Source organism: Leuresthes tenuis, unplaced genomic scaffold (genome assembly GCF_036924035.1).
Source record: "Leuresthes tenuis unplaced genomic scaffold, fLeuTen1.0.hap1 SCAF_5, whole genome shotgun sequence".
In the NCBI taxonomy this organism is placed as follows: Eukaryota; Metazoa; Chordata; class Actinopteri; order Atheriniformes; family Atherinopsidae; genus Leuresthes; species Leuresthes tenuis.
The window spans coordinates 3,218,758-3,238,979 of NW_027325359.1; the positions used below are offsets into that span (position 1 = coordinate 3,218,758).

Below are 20,222 nucleotides of genomic sequence, written 5' to 3' on the forward strand. Positions count from 1 at the left end.
TATGACCATGCATGAGAAGTAGCCCGGGCTAAGTCTGAAGTCTTTTCTGAAAGTTCCCCTCTTTTATACAAGTTGGGCCTGTGGATGCTCCTCCCCGGGCCCCTCCTTTCATATGGCGTACTTTCCCCAATTTTCCACCATTATGTCTTATCTACTATGTTTACCCGAGGCTGGGCCCTTTGTCCTGTCTTTTTTTAAAACCCCTTTATTCATATAATAGTCCCTCCTACTACTCCTGACCTTTCCCCTATGTCCATATCTCCTGTTTACCATCTTTGCACTTAGCGTGAACCTGGACATATGGCGCTCAGTTATCGCACATGCATTCATTACTGATTGACTCAGGGCTACACATTGGTTTTTACCATAGCATTAATGATTGACTCAGAGCTACACATTGGTTTTTACCATAGCATTAATGATTGACTCAGAGCTACACATTGGTTTTTACCATAGCATTAATGATTGACTCAGAGCTACACATTGGTTTTTACCATAGGAGTAATGATTGACTCAGAGCTACACATTGGTTTTTACCATAGCATTAATGATTGACTCAGAGCTACACATTGGTTTTTACCATAGGAGTAATGATTGACTCAGGGCTACACATTGGTTTTTACCATAGCATTAATGATTGACTCAGAGCTACACATTGGTTTTTACCATAGCATTAATGATTGACTCAGAGCTACACATTGGTTTTTACCATAGGAGTAATGATTGACTCAGAGCTACACATTGGTTTTTACCATAGCATTAATGATTGACTCAGAGCTACACATTGGTTTTTACCATAGGAGTAATGATTGACTCAGGGCTACACATTGGTTTTTACCATAGCATTAATGATTGACTCAGAGCTACACATTGGTTTTTACCATAGCATTAATGATTGACTCAGAGCTACACATTGGTTTTTACCATAGCATTAATGATTGACTCAGAGCTACACATTGGTTTTTACCATAGGAGTAATGATTGACTCAGAGCTACACATTGTTTTTTTTCATTGTATTACATTCAGGGATTGTTAGATACCCTGGTAACCAGACACTACACCAGAAGCGAATATCCCACAGCTTTGGCCCAGTAGTCACTCCTGCCTACTGCCAGAAGGGAATATCCCACGGCCTTGGCCCAGAAGTCAGTCCTGCCTACTGCCAGAAGGAAATATCCCACGGCCTTGGCCCAGAAGTTAAATAAACAACTTGTATCAGTACATATGCAGGCCTCTGTCCATTCTACCTTAGAAAGGGTTCCTGAGAACTCTGTATCTCTAAACATTTGCATCACTGCCTCTGTGTGTAAACTGTTCCCTTGCTACAAGATAATTAAATGTCCTATACTTGTGAAACTCAGACAGTATTCCTGAGCATTCATCCATTTTCTATACCCGCTTAATCCGTGGGTTGGGTCGTGGGGGGGGCTGGAGCCTATCACAGCGGTCATCGGGCGAGAGGCGGGGTAAACCCTGGACAAGTCGCCAGTCCATCACAGGGCCACACAGAGACAAACGAGACAAACAACCACACACACACACTCACACTCACTCCTAAGGACAATTTTAGAGAAACCAATTACCTGACATGTTTTTGGACGGTTTGAGGAAGCCGGAGTACCTGGAGAGAACCCACGCATACACAGGGAGAACATCCAAACTCCACACAGAAAGGCCCCAGCCAGGAATTGAACCAGGAACCTTCTTGCTGTGAGGCGACGGTGCTTCTTCTTATTCTTATTCGTTTTCCTAACATAACTAAAGACCGATTTTTGGGAATTCTTGAACCTACATTGTTCCCTGAGATCCAGACTGACTGTGGTGACTCAGAGAAACTACTGTCCCATGACATCTCATAGCACTTAAACATACATGGGTGGAACAATTCCAGTGATGGACGAGTATTCACCACAACGTCAATAAAGATTATATTTTCAAATACCACCAGATGTCTTTCATCAATGAAATGCATGGATATTATCACACTTCATGACTTGGAGTGCTTATGTGTGCATTCATATAACCACTTTTTGTTTGTATAGCCATTTGAAAGTTCCAGGGCTGGTTTGGGGCCAGTGCTTAGTTTGGAAGCGGGTTTTCTGTTTCCACTGACAAAGAACTGGCTCTGGGCCAGAAAAAATGGTTCCAGGGTAGCACCAGCTCTTTGCTGGGCTTGAGGAAAGAACTGCTTACATCAGCAGGTTTAAAAATCGCCAGCAGCCTAATATGTTTGTGAATTTGTTATGATTCCAGCCGGGGCATAACACAGGCTAACGTTAGCTCATAACAAAGGCTAACATAACCATCTCACATTCAGTGTAAGTAAGAGTCAAAACACACGCATTTCAACAAGTTCTCACACTCACACGCCACACGTGATATTTCTCACGCTGAAAAAAAAGTATAATATAAATTTCTCTGGCGCGCCGCTATCACTATGGAAACGGCAGGAAACAAGCACGTCTCCCATGAGTCTGAGCAGAGTAACACTAACAACAACACAAATAACAATATAAGTAATAAAAGACCAGTCCTTGATGCAGTGCTGGGTGTCCAACTTTGGTGTGTTCCCTTACATGTTATGTGCTGAAATTATATTGCTTGAATGGTATTATGCACTGTAGAGAGAGAGAAATGTTCCTCCTTTGCAATCATTGTTCGAGGAATATTGTTTTTAAACATTTCAATGACTTTCTCACACATTTGTTGAGCCTTTCATGGATAAATAATATCAAATCATGTTTACAATCACCTGTTGAGTCCACCACCTATACTTGAAAAATCATCATTATTATTTTTATTTTTTTAAATTTCACAAATAGCCATAAACGGCCCCTTTCAAAATTTATTCTATTTGTGTGTTTGGCCTGAAATGTAAAAATTGACAATTTCATAAGAGAAAACATGAAATAACAGAGAATAAATGAACAGGACCTTTAATCAAATTAGTTTTGATATGTGACCTTTGACCTGCCTTTTATGAAACTTTGTGACATGTGACCTTTGACCTCTAAGAGCATATCAGGAGGGGGTGGTTACGGTTACGATTAGGTCAAGAAGTTGTGAGAAATATATGCGATGAATGTATGGAAATAATTGAATGGTTAATTTCAGAATAGGAAAGAGTTAACAGAATTCTTTCTTGTTTTAACAGCATCTTATATTTTCTCCTTGTAGTTGGCACAAGAGTAAAAAACAGTTTTAGTGTCTTTACAGTCCCAAGGATCCTCCTCTGTTTTAGGGGGGGAGGGGGACAGCTGCTTTTCTTATAAGAGTTGTAAGAATCCTCCCCTGTTGTTATAGGGGGGATATGAACAGAGAAAAAAAAAAAATTGTAAGAAGAGTCCCGTGAATCTTCTTCTATTTAGGTTTATAGGTAGCCAAAAAAAAAGAAAACTGGTGAAGTGAAATAAAATGAATTACCTGCAGAAGGCGGTTCGTGGTTTTGGAGAGAAATCTGACAATACTTTCTTTAATTTGTAGTGTAGGACAAGCTAAAAATGGTTTGAAAATCTATTTGAGCAGATGCCCTCAGGACCATGATATCTGGCATCCCTTCCACCAACCTATCTTGGTTCTTCCCAAAGAAGATGGTAACAAAGGAAGGGTGTGTGCATGTTAGGTCAAGAGCTCACGAGAAGTAGGTTCCATGAAGTTGTAGGTGATGCTGAGATTTAATGGAAAAGGACATAAAATGGTTACTAAAGAAGAGAGAAAAGGACAGTGTTGGATCATGGAGACTTTTAGGCAAACGAGAAATCTGTCACGGTGGGATGGGTATTAGCTAGGAGGCACCAGTCAGGTCAGAGGACAGGAAACATATCACTGTCAATCAAATATCAGACACTTGAACACCTTTACTGTCAGAGAGTTCATTTCCTCCTCTCAGAAGTTTCCGACAGATGTTATTTCTTCTCCACCAGTCCCTGACTAACACATTGTTTCACTTTCCTTTAAGGATCCTCTCATGCATATCAGTACAGAGAAAGTCATCACATAGTTCGACCAGAAATATCTCAAACAGCACGGGATATAAAACAAACAGACATGATATTATAAGTTTTGCTTCAACTTCAACTTCTGCAAAAGTTAAAAATATACATCAGAAGTATTTTCTGGAGACCAGTTCTAACGTTAAATGTTCTTCACATGGAGCAAAGTCATTATTTGAAAAAACACTACCAATGATTTGAAATACAATTTGAAATATCAAATGATATTACATGATACTAATGATGAATTTAAAAGGTAGAAATTTTACACTATTTATTGGTGGAAACTTAAGTTTCTCTTTCCAGTGAACCCTGGTGGAATTCGCTTACAGCGTGAAATGCTAATCACTTCCTCTCCTCTTGTAATCCAGCCAACCAAAGAGAGGAAGTGACATACCCTGCTCGGCATCTGTGTAACCACAGCAGGGCGTTGTAGTCTCTCACTCTCTGCCGTCTTTTTGGTAATGCTGCATTCATCTAGTGTACAGAGCAACATGCTGGATAGCTCGTTGCCTTGCCTGCTGCTCATACTGGCAGCTTCTTGTGAAAAAGCAATTAGGTTAGGACTCCACAGTAAAGAAAGAAACACCAAGAGTGAATAGATTTGGTGTTACTCTGTTAGCCTGATTCTTTCATTGGAAACCCCAGAATAAGCTGGAGAAATCTTAAGTCAAACAAAGTATTTATTAGTGGTCACATATAAAGTATGACAGTGACAGAGCTCCTGCAGGAAATCCATCAGCCCGAGCCCCGATATCCGGAAACATTTCATATTTATGTTCACCTTTATCTCACAGAGGTTGTACTTACACTCGACTGAGTATAATTGGCCAGTTTTTAGTGGCATGAGCAGGCCAACCACCGTCTTCGTCATGTTGTTTGGATGTGATGAACAATGTGCGTGTGTGAGTGTTGTTTTAGGCGTATCTAATATACCAGACCTATCTGACCCGATAGAGACGCTTTATCTGACCCAGTTATTTTGTCCAGTTATGTTATCTTAAAGTCTTGGACCATTCGAGGATATATATTGTGTTGTATGAGCAGAGTGGAAAAGTACAAACTAGGCACATAGGTTATTTAGTAAAAAAACAGAATATGAATACATAATGTCTCAGAACAAAGCCAATTATAACAGCACCATTGTTTGTTTTTGAAAGTCACAGAAAGCCACAGAAAGTCACAACATTACCAATATGCCTCATAATTACCTACTGACTGTGAAATAGGAAAAAGGACAGTGTGGTGTATTGGGGACGGTCGCCTTCAAACAGCCTGTGTGTAGATGATGCAGGAAGAACTCTGCTGACACAGAGTTGGTCGAACACAGAAACCTTTATTGTCAACCAGGTCCGTATCAGAATTACAGAATGATGCATCAAGTCTGGAGAGATGTGTCAAGCCCGGATTCCCCAAAATCTCTCCTTACTGAGGGTGCGGTCTTCATTAAGTAGAATCTGCCTGTTCCTAGTGACCTTGAAGATGTTGCATGTTCCCATCACTAAGCACAAAGCCCGGACATGGTGCGTAATTTTGAGCCTATTCTTGGACAAACATACTGGGGTGTATTTTATTCTCAAGATGTCCTGATTTACCCATAACTCCCTTACACAGATGGCAATTAACAGATTTCTTATCATTTTCCAAAGGCAACTTTGCACAGGTGGTAAACATAAGACACTACAACAGCTCAAGCATCATTTTAAGACATTCCATGGCGCTGTACGTGAAACTCCTGGGGCCTCATGTACAAAGACTTGCGTGGATTTCCTACTGAAACATGGCGTAAGCTCAAACCAAAATGCCCTCCAATGTACAAAAATATTCGGATGTGTCAATGTGTGCGCACGCATGAATCCAAGCACATTTCTTTTGTTCGTACAGTAACTAGTGCAGAAGTGCGCCGGGGAAAAGGTTGATTAAGACATTTCACACTTTACGCACAGAGTTATTAACATTTGCACACACAGACGATCAGGGGCTTGTTAGAAAGATCTTAAGCTGTAGTTTAACCAGCAAAAAACAGCAAGTTACTAACTTTAACACCAACTATGATGCTGTGAAGACGGGATAGAAAGTGGGGGCGAACATACTCAATGCACGTCACGGGAATAATATTAGGACAATTACACGAATAAAGTTACTCACCAAGAAGCCACCCATCGCGCACAGTGCCAGCTTGTAGTCTGTTCCCAACATTTCTGTTACTGAATGTATGAATCATGCGTTGAACCAGGCCACCCCCACAAAGCATTTGCGCATCACATACGATCTGTACATTGATGGAATGAAAATGTTTCCTGTTGATATACAAATTCATCATGCGATGGTGCTTTTATAGTACCATGTGTGCAGTTGATAGCTCCAATTACATTAGGAAAACCGGCTCTTGCTTCAAATTGCGCTTCAATGTTGGCTTGACTGCATTGTGGGAATTTTATATACCTGCTGAGATGCAGATAATTCAGTCCCACTCCCACTACATTATGACTATCGGGCCCCTCTAGGGCCACGCAGCATATACAGAATTATCAAATATGGGAAGGCTTTACCCTACATAAGGGGAGAAGCACCCCCAGTTTGGGAGACATTGCAGTGGACTTTGGGACTTTGAAGATCTCTCCAGATTTGATGCATCAATCTGTATATCTGATACGGACCTGGTGGCCATTAGAATACTTCTATGTTTGACCAAGTCTGTGTCAGCAGAGTACTTCCTGTACCATCTACACATCGGCTGTTTGAAGGCAAGCATGCCTTATACACCACAAATGTTAGCCAAATTGTTCAGGATCCTTTTTGTTTTTCCTTTGATATAAATTGGGCCTTTAATTGTGCAGTTCAGAGCAGCTCCAAGCAGCTCATAGATCTCAGGCTCCGGAAAAAGAACAGGCATATAGAGAGGGTGACATGGGGACATTCAGGCTGGCCAGACAGGACCTCAAAAAGGCCAAAGAGGACAAAAGAGTATACTGGACTATACTGGAGCATGATTCAGGCATCAACGACCCTGCAGTTGTGTGAAGTACCCACTTCGTCACAATCGTCACAAACAACAAAGGTAGAAGCGCTGTGATCACCCCCTTCCCCGGACGAGCTGACGATCTAAACACCTTTCACATCCTTTTTGTTTTTCCTTTGATATAAATTAGGCCTTTAATCGTGCAGTTCAGAGCACTGTGCTTTACCTTACTCAGAACAGCTCTGCCTTTAGTATATTCTGTTTTACTTAAGATTAAACAACTCAGGTCATTTCTAATGTAACTTTTCTATTGAATCATAACACATAAATAAAACTTTTCTTACAGAATATTTCATTCATCCCATTCACATCCGTCCACATTCTGCACCTCACACTCACTCTTCTTTCTGTCTATAAGAATACGTTTGGATTATTTTTTATATGGTTTTTATCCTTATTAACAAAGTCCTACCTTAAACAGAAATTAACCACACAAGAGATCAATATTTGTTTCAGCTTTTGCAAAAGGGGAGAGCCGTCACCGCTGTATAAAACAGTAATGATTTCAAGCAACTCCTCTCTGACTCTTTCCCTGCAGCAGCCTGGTTTTATTCAGAGATTAGAAAAGGGGAAGTGGTTTACAAATCAAAAGATTGCATAGAAAGTTCTGAGCGCGTAACCTTGTCAAATGTAAGATAATGAAAGGTACTTGAGCGAATTCAGAGCGTGTGACTCAGTCAAATATTCAAATAAAGAGATACTCATGCACATTGGTTTGAATCACTTTTGCAGGGGTGCATTGCTGTTTGTTGGAAAAATTATATAGTTATACTATGAGAAAAGCTGCAAGAATAAGAGTTCTGTGATGGGGGGGAGGTTTCCTCCCCAACTTTTCTCTTCTCATAATACTATGTATCAAGTGTTATAATTGGCTTTGTTGTTAGACATTATAAATTCATATTCTGTATTTTACTAAATAACCTATGTTCCTAGCTGGTACTTTTCCACTGTGCTCATACTGCTCAATCGATGACCTTAAAAGGGTCCAAGACCTTAGAATGACATAAACAACTGGGTCAGACAAAACATCTCTAGTAGAGTAGATAGGTCTGGTACATTAGATCCACGCCTAAAAACAGCACACACACACATTGTTTATCACATCCAAAGAACACAACAAGGACAGCAGCTGGCCTGATCATGCCACTAAAAACTGGCCAATTATACTCTGACAAGTGTGAATACAACTTCTGTGAGATAAAGCTGAATATAAATATGACATGTTTCCGGATAACGGGGCTCGGCCTGACCGATTTCCTGCGGGAGCTCTGGCACTCCGAGTCCAGCGCTGCAATATACTCTACTTGTGACCACTAATAAATACTTTTTTAATAAACGATTTCTCCAGCTTGTTCTTGGGCTTCCAATGAAAAAATCGGGCTAACACAAGCAAAAGTGTTTTGACTGCATGCACTAGTCTTTCCCATAATATTAAATGGTGAGAAATGCGCCTTTTTCCATAACATTGAATGTCCCTTCCCATAATAATGAATGGCGAGAACTGCCTTTTCCCATAACAATGTGTGGTCAGCAAACATAAACAATATAAATAGCAAGAGCACCAGACGACTGACAACTCTGAGCCAGCTTCCTGACATGTTGTGCGGACTTGTCTCCTTCTTGCAAGAAATAAATGTTTTGTGTTAATCATATCCAGCAACTCTGAGCCTAATTTTGAAGAGAATTTTTCTGACACTGTTAAACTTTGTTGAACTCTGGAACACTCTGTCCTGTTCCCTTTGTCTGTACGCACATACATTTCATATCACATGAGTAGAAAAAATGCAGCATATAATGTAAATATGGCACATGGTATATCATGAGATAACAACTGAAATCTCTTTGTCAAGACACTATCATCCCTAACCCCCACCTGTTTCTCCCCCCTGTATCCTCCTGACATATTCACAGGGGCCCCAAGCTCCTCATCACAGCATGAGATATTCAGTCAGATGCAGCCAGATGTAAACCCTAACAGAATGCCCTGTCCCTTACTGAAACAGTAACAATGTATGCTTGTACAGACACTAGGATCATTATTAACTATCCTTTACTCGAAACCCCTCCCCTGTCCACTCATTGGCCCTCAAAGCCACGGATCAAACAATATCCCCCACATCTAATTATTTTCTCATCTTTACCTTACAGGGACCAGTCTTTGAAGCTGTCGACAGCTTCTACAACTTAACCTTTCCTATTAACCCTTTCTCTTATTTAAACATTCAACTAATATATTTCTCACAACCTCCGTCAAAGGCCTACATCCGTCAAAGGTCACCTGTCAAAAATAGTTTGATCGATTGATAAGAGGTCAAAGGTCACCTGTCAAATTAGTTTGATCGAAGGATGTCTTTTCATTTTCTCTCATGTAAACTCAATCATCATGAAGTCATCAGCTGTTTTGTTAGATAGTGTACATTTCTCAATATAAAACCAATATATATATATTTTACTTTACCAGTTGTTGTTGTAGTTGAGATAAAATTTGATTTACCAAGTTAAGTTAAATGTTGAACCTGTTACAAATGGATTGATCTACCGTTTCCAATCAGAGCAGCTCAGACCTCTAATTATCTAAAATTTTCTAAAACCCACTCCTTTTTACAGTTTGTTAATCTGGTTGAGTGGCGACAGTGTAAACACATTTCATTTTATTCAATGTTATACTGTTTGATTTAATTAATATTTATCTGCAGGCTTAGAAACTGCTAATAGTATTGATTTATTGTTTCGCTTGTACAACTCTCTGGTCCACTGTGGCTGTTTTTAAATGCCATGAAAACTCATATGACTCAGACTCGCTGCAGATGTCTTCAAATTTCTCTGAGTTTTCCTCTTTAAGAAAGCCATTGGGAATATCTGACTCCCGTAGCAGATTTTATTTCTTTGTTTTTGTTAATATCCTCATAATCTAACTCACTTTAAACATTTCTGTAAAGCACGTTTCTGCTAAATAGTTAAATGATTTCATGAAATCAAATAAAAATACTGATGATACTTACACACAAAGGTGGGAAATGTGCATGGAACAGATAAGATTCTTACTTACTGACTAAGTCACCTCAGGTGCACAACCAGCCGATGCAACCAGGATATTTCTTTTATAGAAAAACTTTTGTAAATCTTGTGAAAAACACAGGATGAGGCACCCGTTGTTTGTAAGAGAGAAAAACAACACCCCACACATTCCTATGGCGGCGCAATACATTTTCCATCACACAGTACACCCACAAGACACCGCAGCGGTAAGCAAATACATATCTGCAAATCAGAAAGGAAAAAGAAAGCATTCAAGCATGCATATTTAATTGCTCATCACAGCAAATAAAAGGGGTGCTGCTAAAAATAAGCATAAGGTCAAATTTAATTTTTTAATTGCTCATCATAACAGTGTGATGAGTTAATGTGATGAGTGTTGTAATGGAAAATATCTGTTCATCTGTCATTCACTTGTGTCGTACTGATGATCTTCGCAAAGATTATTAAAGAAAACTCGCTCTGAAAAGTGTGTTGTTGCAATAAACAAAGTGGTGCACTCAGTTTTGTTGGAAAAGGTACATGCAAATTTGGTGAAATATAAAACTGACTGTAAATGCTTTGCAAAATGGATGTGAACAAGTGCTGTAAGTGTATGGTATGTTACATAGATAACAGAAGCAAGAGACGTGTGTCTGTGGACTTGTTGTGCCTCGTCTCCCATTGGAAATAATACAGTGACACTCCAGGAGCACAGAGCATCTCCAGTGTCCCTCAGCAATGTCTAAACAAATTTTGTAATTAGGAACTGCTGTCCAGTTTCTGTTTAAGAAAACCCATTCAGCATCAAGTTGGACCATGGAGGATATCAGAAAACCCAGTGGGGGGGGGACTCGTACTTTTACTCTTACTTTCTCCTTTCCTCCTCCAAAATAAACACAATACATCTATGTTACTCCTCCTCTCTTTAACCTTTCATGACTCCTTCACACACACACTCACACATGTTGTTTTATATATATATATATATATATATATTCTCTCTGGATGCTTTAAAGAAGCTTTTGTCATTTGACTCCAATTATTACTTTAAAGAAGCTGTTTGGTAAATATTGAAGTAGTCATGTTCTGCCAATATGCTCCATGATATAACACTGTAACAACTTTATAAAAAGGACCATTTAAAAAGTAGATAAATACATGAATATAAAAAGATCATTACATTTATTATAATACATCTGACTGCCGAACAACAGCTAAGTAATCTAATTAACTAAATAAACCTCTGGATTATTCATTATCAGTCCGATTACATTTTGAAGAAAGAATGAATCTCATTTCTGAACAAAGGCGCATACAGATTAAAAATCTGATTAAATTGTAATGAGAGAGTAAAAAAATTATCAATAAAAAATGTCACCACAAAGAGGTAAGTGTTTGTCGTGATGGTATCTTAAACATCAGAGAGGACTGACCCAACACAACAAACTGCCTAAAGAACCACATGTGTCAATGAATGTGTCGTGAGGTCATGTGGAAAGATTGACAGCATCCAGATGTTTTCAGCTGTTAACATGAAGCAGTCCCTCTCACCCTGACATGTTGCTGGAGGGTTTGAGGGACCATGAGAAAAAGGAAAGTGATTAAGTGATTTATAACAAAGAGGTGATTACTTTTTTTGGGATGTGAGGAAAACAAGACTTACTCTCTCCATCCTTCTATTTATTGTTTTATCACTAGTAGCTGTGTTTCGTTTAACTTATTCTTCGTCAGTGTCGCAATGGGTGGTGGAGAGAGGAGAAGAATCCAAATGCAGACACAGATAAGGCAGCAAGTTGTTGTAAAACTTCACTTTATTTATTAAGAACTATAACAAAAAGCAGGGCCAAGCCAGCACACCAGAAACTAAACTAAACTGTAAAAAAAAGCAAAGCCTAAGAATTGACAAAACCTGACTGAGACAAAAAACTTGAACATGAATTAGAAATAACTGAGACGCAAACCATGGAATTGTTACAGCAAGGGTCTGACAAAGACTGTGAGAAACCAGGGAGCTTAAATACTTGAGACACATGAGCTTGGACAGATTTATTCTAATGACCAGTCAGGAGGGAACTGAGGAAAACTATGAGAGAAGGTGAAACAAGAAACAAAGTAGAACTAAGACAAGACCAACTGACCCAAAGTAAAGCTAATAAAGACAAAACACGGGAGTAACTTGAAAAGAAACAAGTAAATACGAGAATATAAAATGAAGAAAACCTTACAACCAACCCAATAACTCAAGAACACAAAACCGAAACAATGAATCCAGAAAAACCAAATTAACAAATTTACACAAACCATAACACTTTGGGCATCAATTCTTTTCTTTTCTTTTCTTCTTTTACAGACTGCCAGAGTCACTGATGCACCACAGAATGAGAAATGCAAGAGAGAGGAAAGCAGTCCCAAGAAGGTCTCCAAGGGCTGTGAGGTAGGGTATTGAGTAACTATCAGGGTCTTTGCCCCTCCGCCACAGACAGTGGACCAAACAGTCAGCTATACACAGCAGGAAGAAGACCTGAGAAACAAAGAAAGTAGAGTTAATGTCACCAGACCACTGCTGAAGTCTGCAGGGGGAATATTACAGCACAGCTAACTCACCTGGAGCAGGGAAGCAGACAAGAAGAAGACAGTGAGGAGAGGACTGGGCAAAGTGAGACCTCCTTTCATCAGGTAAATAGAGTGTAAGAAGATCAGCTGACCAGGAAGGACCAAAAGAAGTAGGACCTGAGCAGACCGGTGGTTTGCTCCTGCAAAGACAAAGCTGAACATAAGATTATGTGTGTGGCATATGGGTGTTGAGTTAGAGATGCTCTTAGTAAATTATTTGAATATCTCTAGAATCCTTTTTACCTTAGTCAAAAACCTGCAAACACTCGCTAACATCTGGCTCTCTCCAGAGCAATGTAAAACTTTAATCAGCATTAAGTCCTGTGTCAAATGACTTTGCAGTAAGGGATGGTTTTTACTGGCCCCAACTTAGCTTGGCAGTATTTGAACACAACACTCAGGTGCACATGCTAATTTTCACTAGACATCGGAAATTGAATGTCCAGTATGGAGGCATTGAAACTGATCGAAACGACTCATGGACAAAAGGGGAATAAATTTATATACTGTATCTGACAGACTCTGGGTCCCGCTGTCTGGAGCTGAAGTTCACGGTTCACTGAAAGATAGTAAACTAACCCAATATTCTGAGAAAGCTATGCTGTCTAACACAACATGTATGCAAAGCTGTCACATTGGGTGGTTAAAGTGTGCCACAAAGGGCCTCACGGTTGACTTTGTATTTCTGATTTATTCATGCATTGGACATAAATGCACTCTTTCACAATTTCAGGACACCTAATCTGATTATTCCAAAGGAGAGAGTGAATCAAACTTTAAAGACTTTGTGCTGTAAATGCCTATGTACTTGGCGAATAAAGCTGATTCTAAGAACTTTTAAGACCATAGTTTGAACCTTCATGTCAGTTTGATTGAGGTGAGGTGACGACCCACTACACATTGCACTGATTATTTGCATTTGAAAGAATAGAATCTCAAATTCATAGATAAGATGTTCAGAATGATGGCAAGTTATTCTCCTTATTAGAAACCATGCAATAAAAGTTCATTTTCTCCATGTTACATGTTTCATGCATTTGTACATGTGTTGTCTTAGTTACAAGCTTATCTCCTGGACTGGTTCGTAATACAGTATAACCTCAAAGACCACTGCGGATAAACCCACTACTACAGACAATGTGAAAGGATGTAATCAGCTTGATTTGGTGTAAGTGCCCACAGCTTAAAAACCCATTTAAACACATTACTTTTGATGTTAATCTCGCATACCTGAACCAAAAAAAGTGTGACAGGGATTGAAGCAGGTTTTACGGCCCTCAGGCACCTCTCCAGGAGAGTAATTCAAATGCAGATTAGTTGAAATGCGACTAGACTGTATGGAGACAAGGTTTCCTCCAACACCTGATAGGGAAAGAAAAAGCAAAGGAATGGTTATTTGAATTACTTAGCCAGCTGTGATGATAACGACCATGTGTCATAACTAAGGAGGAAGACTGTAAAAGTTGGCAGGGACCAACATTGATTCCACAAGGTGCACAATACCTTTGCCAACAGTATGCAGTAAAACACCGTATGAAGCAGACAAACAGTTCAGTACCAAGTTGAATACAGAGATCAATGGAATGCAGGAAAGACACCTTTAAGTTTTTTGGGGGTTTGTTACGTTGATGACAATTGCCTGGTTGTCTGGAGTCAGCAGGACACTGGTATGAAAAGATCATCATTTCCACATTAAAAAGAAAAAAGTTGTTAGATCAATGAAGAACTAATTTACACCTCACTTATAGTGAGAGGAGGCCACCCCCTCTATAACGGAAAATTTTATTTAGCCTTATGCTTGTGTCTCATCATGTTTAAATTACTTGTGAGACTTGGTCTTCTTTTCTCAAGCACAATGTGGTCCAGTAAAACTTTTCTTTTGTTCATTGTTCATTCTGTTTTGCGCAAGGCCGTCTGCAGAAACCAGACGGTTTGCAGAAACCAGAGATAAGAAGAGGTTAGCTTGCATAGTCTGGTACTTTTCTGGTACATTTTTTCCTTCTCTTGTGTTTGGGTGTAGAAAAACATGCTCTGAGCTACACTCTGACACAGGTGCTCTGTGTTGAAGTCTTGCTCTCTCTTGTGCAAGAACAATTCAATAAAACTGTCTGAGCACTTTTCACCTTAACAGTACTTGGATAATATATATTTTTTCCACCACACCATCCAACCCCCAAAGGCCATGCAGATACTCCCAGCAGAGATGTGTGGTTCCTGGCATCTACTGACTGAAAGGTCTAATCCCAGACAGCTTATGTATCTTGACTTTTACTTATACTGGTATACCTTTGTAACTTTATCTAACAGTTTGATATTATGCAATCATACAAACCGTTTAAAGTGTAACTGTTATTCTGAGTGGTTTGTTCCCAAAATCAGCACCTAACCACAGAACAAATTTTCTGGGCAGTGTTGACTTTAGCCTGTAGCCACAGCACCACCTTGTGGTTTCATCTGGTAAACCTCAGACTAGCAGATGCTGGTAAGATACAATCAACTAAGAGTTTCAGATTGGGTCATCAGTTAGGAACAGGTTGTCATGTTTCTTTTTCACACAGTGATTTGCCCTACAATCCATTGTATTGTGATGGAAAATTAGTTCTTATATGCATTGTATTGAGTGTTGCTGTGTATAACCTGCAGATGACCTCGTCGTAAGATACCAACATATCTTGTTTTTCTCTTTCCTCCTGAAAACATTGTGTGCTCATTATATGATAAAGCTGCACTTCAAGGAGGATAGAAATGAAGCAGGTGCTTCTGTGTAACCTTGACAGTAGCTTGGGAGGAAATTATAACTGAATTGTTTTTGTCTCAGTGGTCAGAGCAGCTCTGTACCTTGTACTGTGTTATTCTCTCTTGCAAGATATTATTAAAAGCCTCTTATCTCTTCAGAAAATAATCGACTCTGTGCCTTACTAAATCCTGACCATAGCTGTAAAAATGATCAAAGTTAGGTCTGTTAGTGAACTAGTAACAAAGCATGATTTTTTGTCATATCACCAAATGCAATATTACTGAAAACTAAGAGAGAGACCTTTTTATGTAATTTGTGCTTATCCCTATTTGCTACAAATAGCCATGGCCTCTTTCTGAAACAGTAACAAAGCATGATTGTCGAGACACTGATGCCCAATATTAACTGTTTCACCCCCCACCCCAAATCCTCGCAGTGCTGACAACTCCTAGGTCGAACAATACCCCCCACATCTAATTATTTTCTCATCTTTACCTTACAGATACCGGTGTTTGAAGCTGTCAAAAAGGAGGACTTTCTAAAACTCAACCTTTCCTATTAACTCTAACCCTTTCTCTTATTTAAACATTCAACTAATATATTTCTCACAACCTCCTGACCTTAGCTATAAACCCCCCCTTGGATGTCAAAGGCCACATGTCCAGATGTGAGCAACCAGAAGTAGATCAAAGGTTACCTGTCAAATTACTTTGATCGATCGATAAGAGATCAAAGGTTACCTGTCTAATTACTTTGATCGATCGATAAGAGATCAAAGGTCACCTGTCAAATTAGTTTCATCGAAGGGTGTCCATTTATTCTCTGGCAGGGTGCACCCGGGACTGGTCTTCAGTCCATAACATAAATTTTCCAGACCTTCATTATATCTGGGATCGAGGTAAGATACCAGATGTTACCCTGTGAACCTATGCATTATATGACAACCTCGCACACAATATGATGGCATGTTTGGAGAAGCCTGACTTGATTAATGCTTCGTACCACACTGGGATGGTCTAACACTGAGATATATGAGCTTTATTTTAGATAATAATCTGTTGATGTATGTCAGCAGAGCACCAGAAAGCCTAAGAGACCTTTAAGGAAACCACATGTTGAAAAACAGAACCAGAAAATTAACTTGTTGTTGTAAATTTGTAGCAGCTTTAGCCTTTAGGTGATGTTAATATGATCTGGTTAACTTAACACATGTTTCACTGTGTATATATTGTGTTGTATTTCCACATCCTACAACTGTAGTGTTGTAGATTTCCGCTGCTGACATTTGATTGATGTCGTCTCAAAAGATGAAAAAGAATTAAAAAAACAATATTATAATGAAGACAGCAACTTACCATTTATGACTGGAGCATAAACTATGATTCCTGTCAAGTTTGGATCTGACACAGTCTTCTCTAGAATAAGTCCTCCAATACTAAAAGACAAGAAATAAGTTTTAAAAATCTAAAATTTAAAAACTTCTGGTACCTCACATGCTAATAAACACGCTCACCCATACCTCCCTCCTCCCACATCATCAACATAAGAACTTTACATGAATTTTCACTTTTAAACTAGTTTAACTCTGTAAAGTTTGTCTGAATGAGGGTCCTTTCTTGTTCATGAAAATAGGTGATTGGTAGGTGGTACTGACAACTTTTTTATTACTGCATATGACTGCATAAAGATTTTAATCATGCCAAAATGAATAAAATCTTGATAAAGTCTCGATATACTTTTACGAACACACAGTTAATTATTTTTGCTGTCTATGACAGCTCCTGCGCATAGATCTTCAGATCTTCTTGTTTAAAGAATGACTGAATTCTGTAAGTGTATGAGCCAAATTAATTTGACTGTAAAGTTTATGCTTTAAAGTAGTCCGATTTTTACTATGCATGAATTATAAAAAAGTATCTGTACTTTAAATTTCACACTAAAAATATATGCTCAAAATGTCCAGGCTTCCAAAAATATGTGCAACTTGTAGATGGAGCCAGTGAGTACCTGCTGATGACCATCGCTGTAATGATTGGTTCCCAGCCTGTGCGCAGCAGGATGTGACTGGCTGGGTGTTTGGAGGAGACAACGACCCAGACAGGTATCAGGCATAAATATGATAGATTGACCAGGTACAACACGTAAGGATAAAGTTCTGTGAAAAGATATTGTTATTATTAATATTTTCTTTCATTACCAGGATATCATTTAAAACTGTGACAGGTCTGTGAGCGTTTGAATACTAATCAAGAATCACAGGCGTCATCTTCTGGCCAAAAGTGTAAAATACACTCTAGTGAATAATTGTACTGGCTTGTAGCATTTAGATTGGCCAACCAGAGCATGTCATTATTCTCATTTCACTCACCTGCAAGGGAGTAGAACCATTGACTGAAGCAGGCCAACAAGGCCAGAGTGATGAGATCTCCAAAGCTGGCTGCCATTGGCGTAGCCACGTTGTCAGGGTTGATCCCCAACCGCTTGGAGCCGATGATTATTCCCACCACAATGACACCTGAAGGAGGTTTAAGATAAGTCCTTTGCATATGAGTGATGCATAGTCCTGAAGGTGTTCATACTAATGTAATATCTACTTAATGAGCCAAGAAATCCTTCTTTGGGATGCAGACATGATTCTTGGATACCTCCAAGCCTCTATAGCAGATACTAAGAACCAGAAATAATACAAATATTTCAATGATGACACCTCAGTTCATCCCTTCAAAAAAAAAGCTTCAGCTACCTGAAGTTAAAGAAGATTTTCTGCAAAAGAGATATTTTTCTGTGCCAAGAAACTTGGCTAACTTTTTTTTTTTTTTTTAAAAGAGTGGTGTCATTTATCAAGGTGGGTCTAAATGATGCAACATAAACTCAGGGTTAGCCAACATAAAGAGGACATGTATTGTGTTTTGCACATGTGTTGTTACCTTGCAGCAATGAGGACACGAAGGCAGTAGAAACACTGGTTGAACATAGCAGCACTATGTGATCAAAGGGCATCTTCCCCTCTGCCATCCAGCCCAAGAGAGTTGCCATGAGAGAAGCTAACAGGCCCAGCACTGTGGCTTGTAGCTGTAAAATGAGAGAAATAGGAAAATAAATCATAATTCTTGTTAGTTGACATTGTAAAACATATTTCAGAGATTAATGGGTTTATGTTTTATTTTGAAGATTAAGCCCACAGTAAGATTTATTTCAAATGAAAACAGCATACTTGCTTAAGCGCCAGGTTGCCAACAATCAGCATCCACTTTTCTCTGGCAGTTTCCATTCTCCCTGCATTCACCTGTCAACATAAGATCCATATATTTCTTTCAAATACAGCAGGATATTGTACTGTAAGATGATCTGCTGCTGTAATCTTCACAAGTCAGTGAGGAGTTTCACACCCATGGTGGAGGACAGCAAAAATATAACTCTGGGAAAGCGGTTATTGTAAACCAGTCAGTACTATCATTCAGCTTTGATTCAGCTGTTTTTCTGGTGTTCCCAATGATCCCAGAGATCCCAATGTTTTACTACATTTATTCAGCTTTTTTTGCTAGTTTATTTTAATGTCACTGCATGCTCACCAATTAATCTCTTTCAAAATGCCATCCTCTGAATGTCTTGTGCTATTCCACTACAATACTGTTGAAATAGTTATCTAACAAGTAGTTTTAGAGCATTAAAGGGTCAGAACTTAAACACTTTTGGTCTGCAACTGCATTCTACACCATCATTTTGTTTTTTTATGTATCTGTGTTTGCATTTCAACACTCACAGCAGTGGAAAGTCTTGAGGCGAGCGTCATTTCCAGGTTTCCCTTCATGCCTAAAACAGCAGGGACCAGAATGAGGATCTCTGTGATTTCCTGGAAGACGTCCCAGCTCTGCCGCAAAAACACACAGAGAACAGTACACAGGTGTAAGTAAGTTATAGATGCCATCACAACAAAGACACGAGAAATCATTTTTACAGAACTTTCAGTCAAGAGGATTCACAGTGTGTGAAAGAGATTTTCATTCAGCAATTTTCAAGTCTAAACTTTTCTCTTTGTCGTAGTTTCAGTGTTTATTGTTCAGCTGATCTCAGAACAGAACACTCACACCAACAACAACATGACTCAATGCAATGAATTCTCCCCATAATGGTTTTCCAAAGTGTCTGATCCATAATGTTCCTCTAGTCACACACACCTTTTTCAAGCTTAACTGAAACCCAATTTTACATACGATCTCCTTGATTGATAGCACGTTTGGAAATGCCGGTCTGGATTAACCCTTTTACCACATCAAGATGGTCTGAAGCTAACCTTAGCTATATGTTTGACAGCCAGAACCAAGAAAACCTGAGAAAAAATTATAGAAACTGTATGTTTAAAAAAAAACAGAACTTTCATTTACATCTTGGTATTTGTCCCTTTGCCTCCCGGTACTGCAGACATCAGAATATCTGCCGCATGTAACAGGCTTGTCCTTGGAAGACTTGAATAATAACACACACTGGGTGTTTTATTACCTGAACTAATTCAAGTAGCATCCCAGCGGAAACTGTCCCAAGCCCAGCCAGCAGAAATGGCACCAGAATCTGTAGCACCATGGAGCGCATCGATTCTGTACCTGCACCTGAGCCCTCTGCATCCTTTGCTCTCGTGGATCCACTGACTCTAGACCCGCTATAGAGCTCATTGGGGAGCAAAGAGTCTGTCTCAGTGTATTCCTGAGGATTGCACTGGAGACTGGTGTCACCTGGTGATATATTTCCACTGGAGCTCAAATGTTTCTTATCTGGTGACTTTGGAACAACCATGGTGTAAAGCTGGGCTCAGCAGGATGCAGCTCCTCTTTCACTGGGTAC

At 39.3% G+C, this 20,222-nt stretch overlaps 1 protein-coding gene across 1 annotated transcript; it reads right to left on the minus strand.

Moving 5' to 3' along the window:
* Nucleotides 1-12,377: 12,377 nt before the first annotated feature.
* slc41a2a (solute carrier family 41 member 2a) lies at nucleotides 12,378-20,222 on the minus strand. Its single transcript, XM_072385177.1, has 10 exons — nucleotides 19,884-20,222; nucleotides 19,147-19,254; nucleotides 18,598-18,669; nucleotides 18,311-18,455; nucleotides 17,752-17,898; nucleotides 17,391-17,538; nucleotides 16,739-16,818; nucleotides 13,877-14,008; nucleotides 12,638-12,786; nucleotides 12,378-12,554 (listed from the first exon to the last, which is right to left on the minus strand). Exons 1-10 carry the CDS (start codon nucleotides 20,172-20,174, stop codon nucleotides 12,378-12,380), a joined length of 1,449 nt encoding a protein of 482 aa, XP_072241278.1. The 5' UTR covers nucleotides 20,175-20,222.

Coding starts and splice junctions, on each gene's coding strand:
- slc41a2a (XM_072385177.1), bottom strand. CDS start 20,174: ATGGTTGTTCCAAAGTCACCAGATAAGAAACATTTGAGCTCCAGTGGA. Junction 18,670..19,146: donor CCTCAAGACTTTCCACTGCT/GTGAGTGTTGAA, acceptor TTATGTTGACAG/GTGAATGCAGGGAGAATGGA. Junction 16,819..17,390: donor ACAGCGATGGTCATCAGCAG/GTACTCACTGGC, acceptor CTTGTCTTTTAG/TATTGGAGGACTTATTCTAG.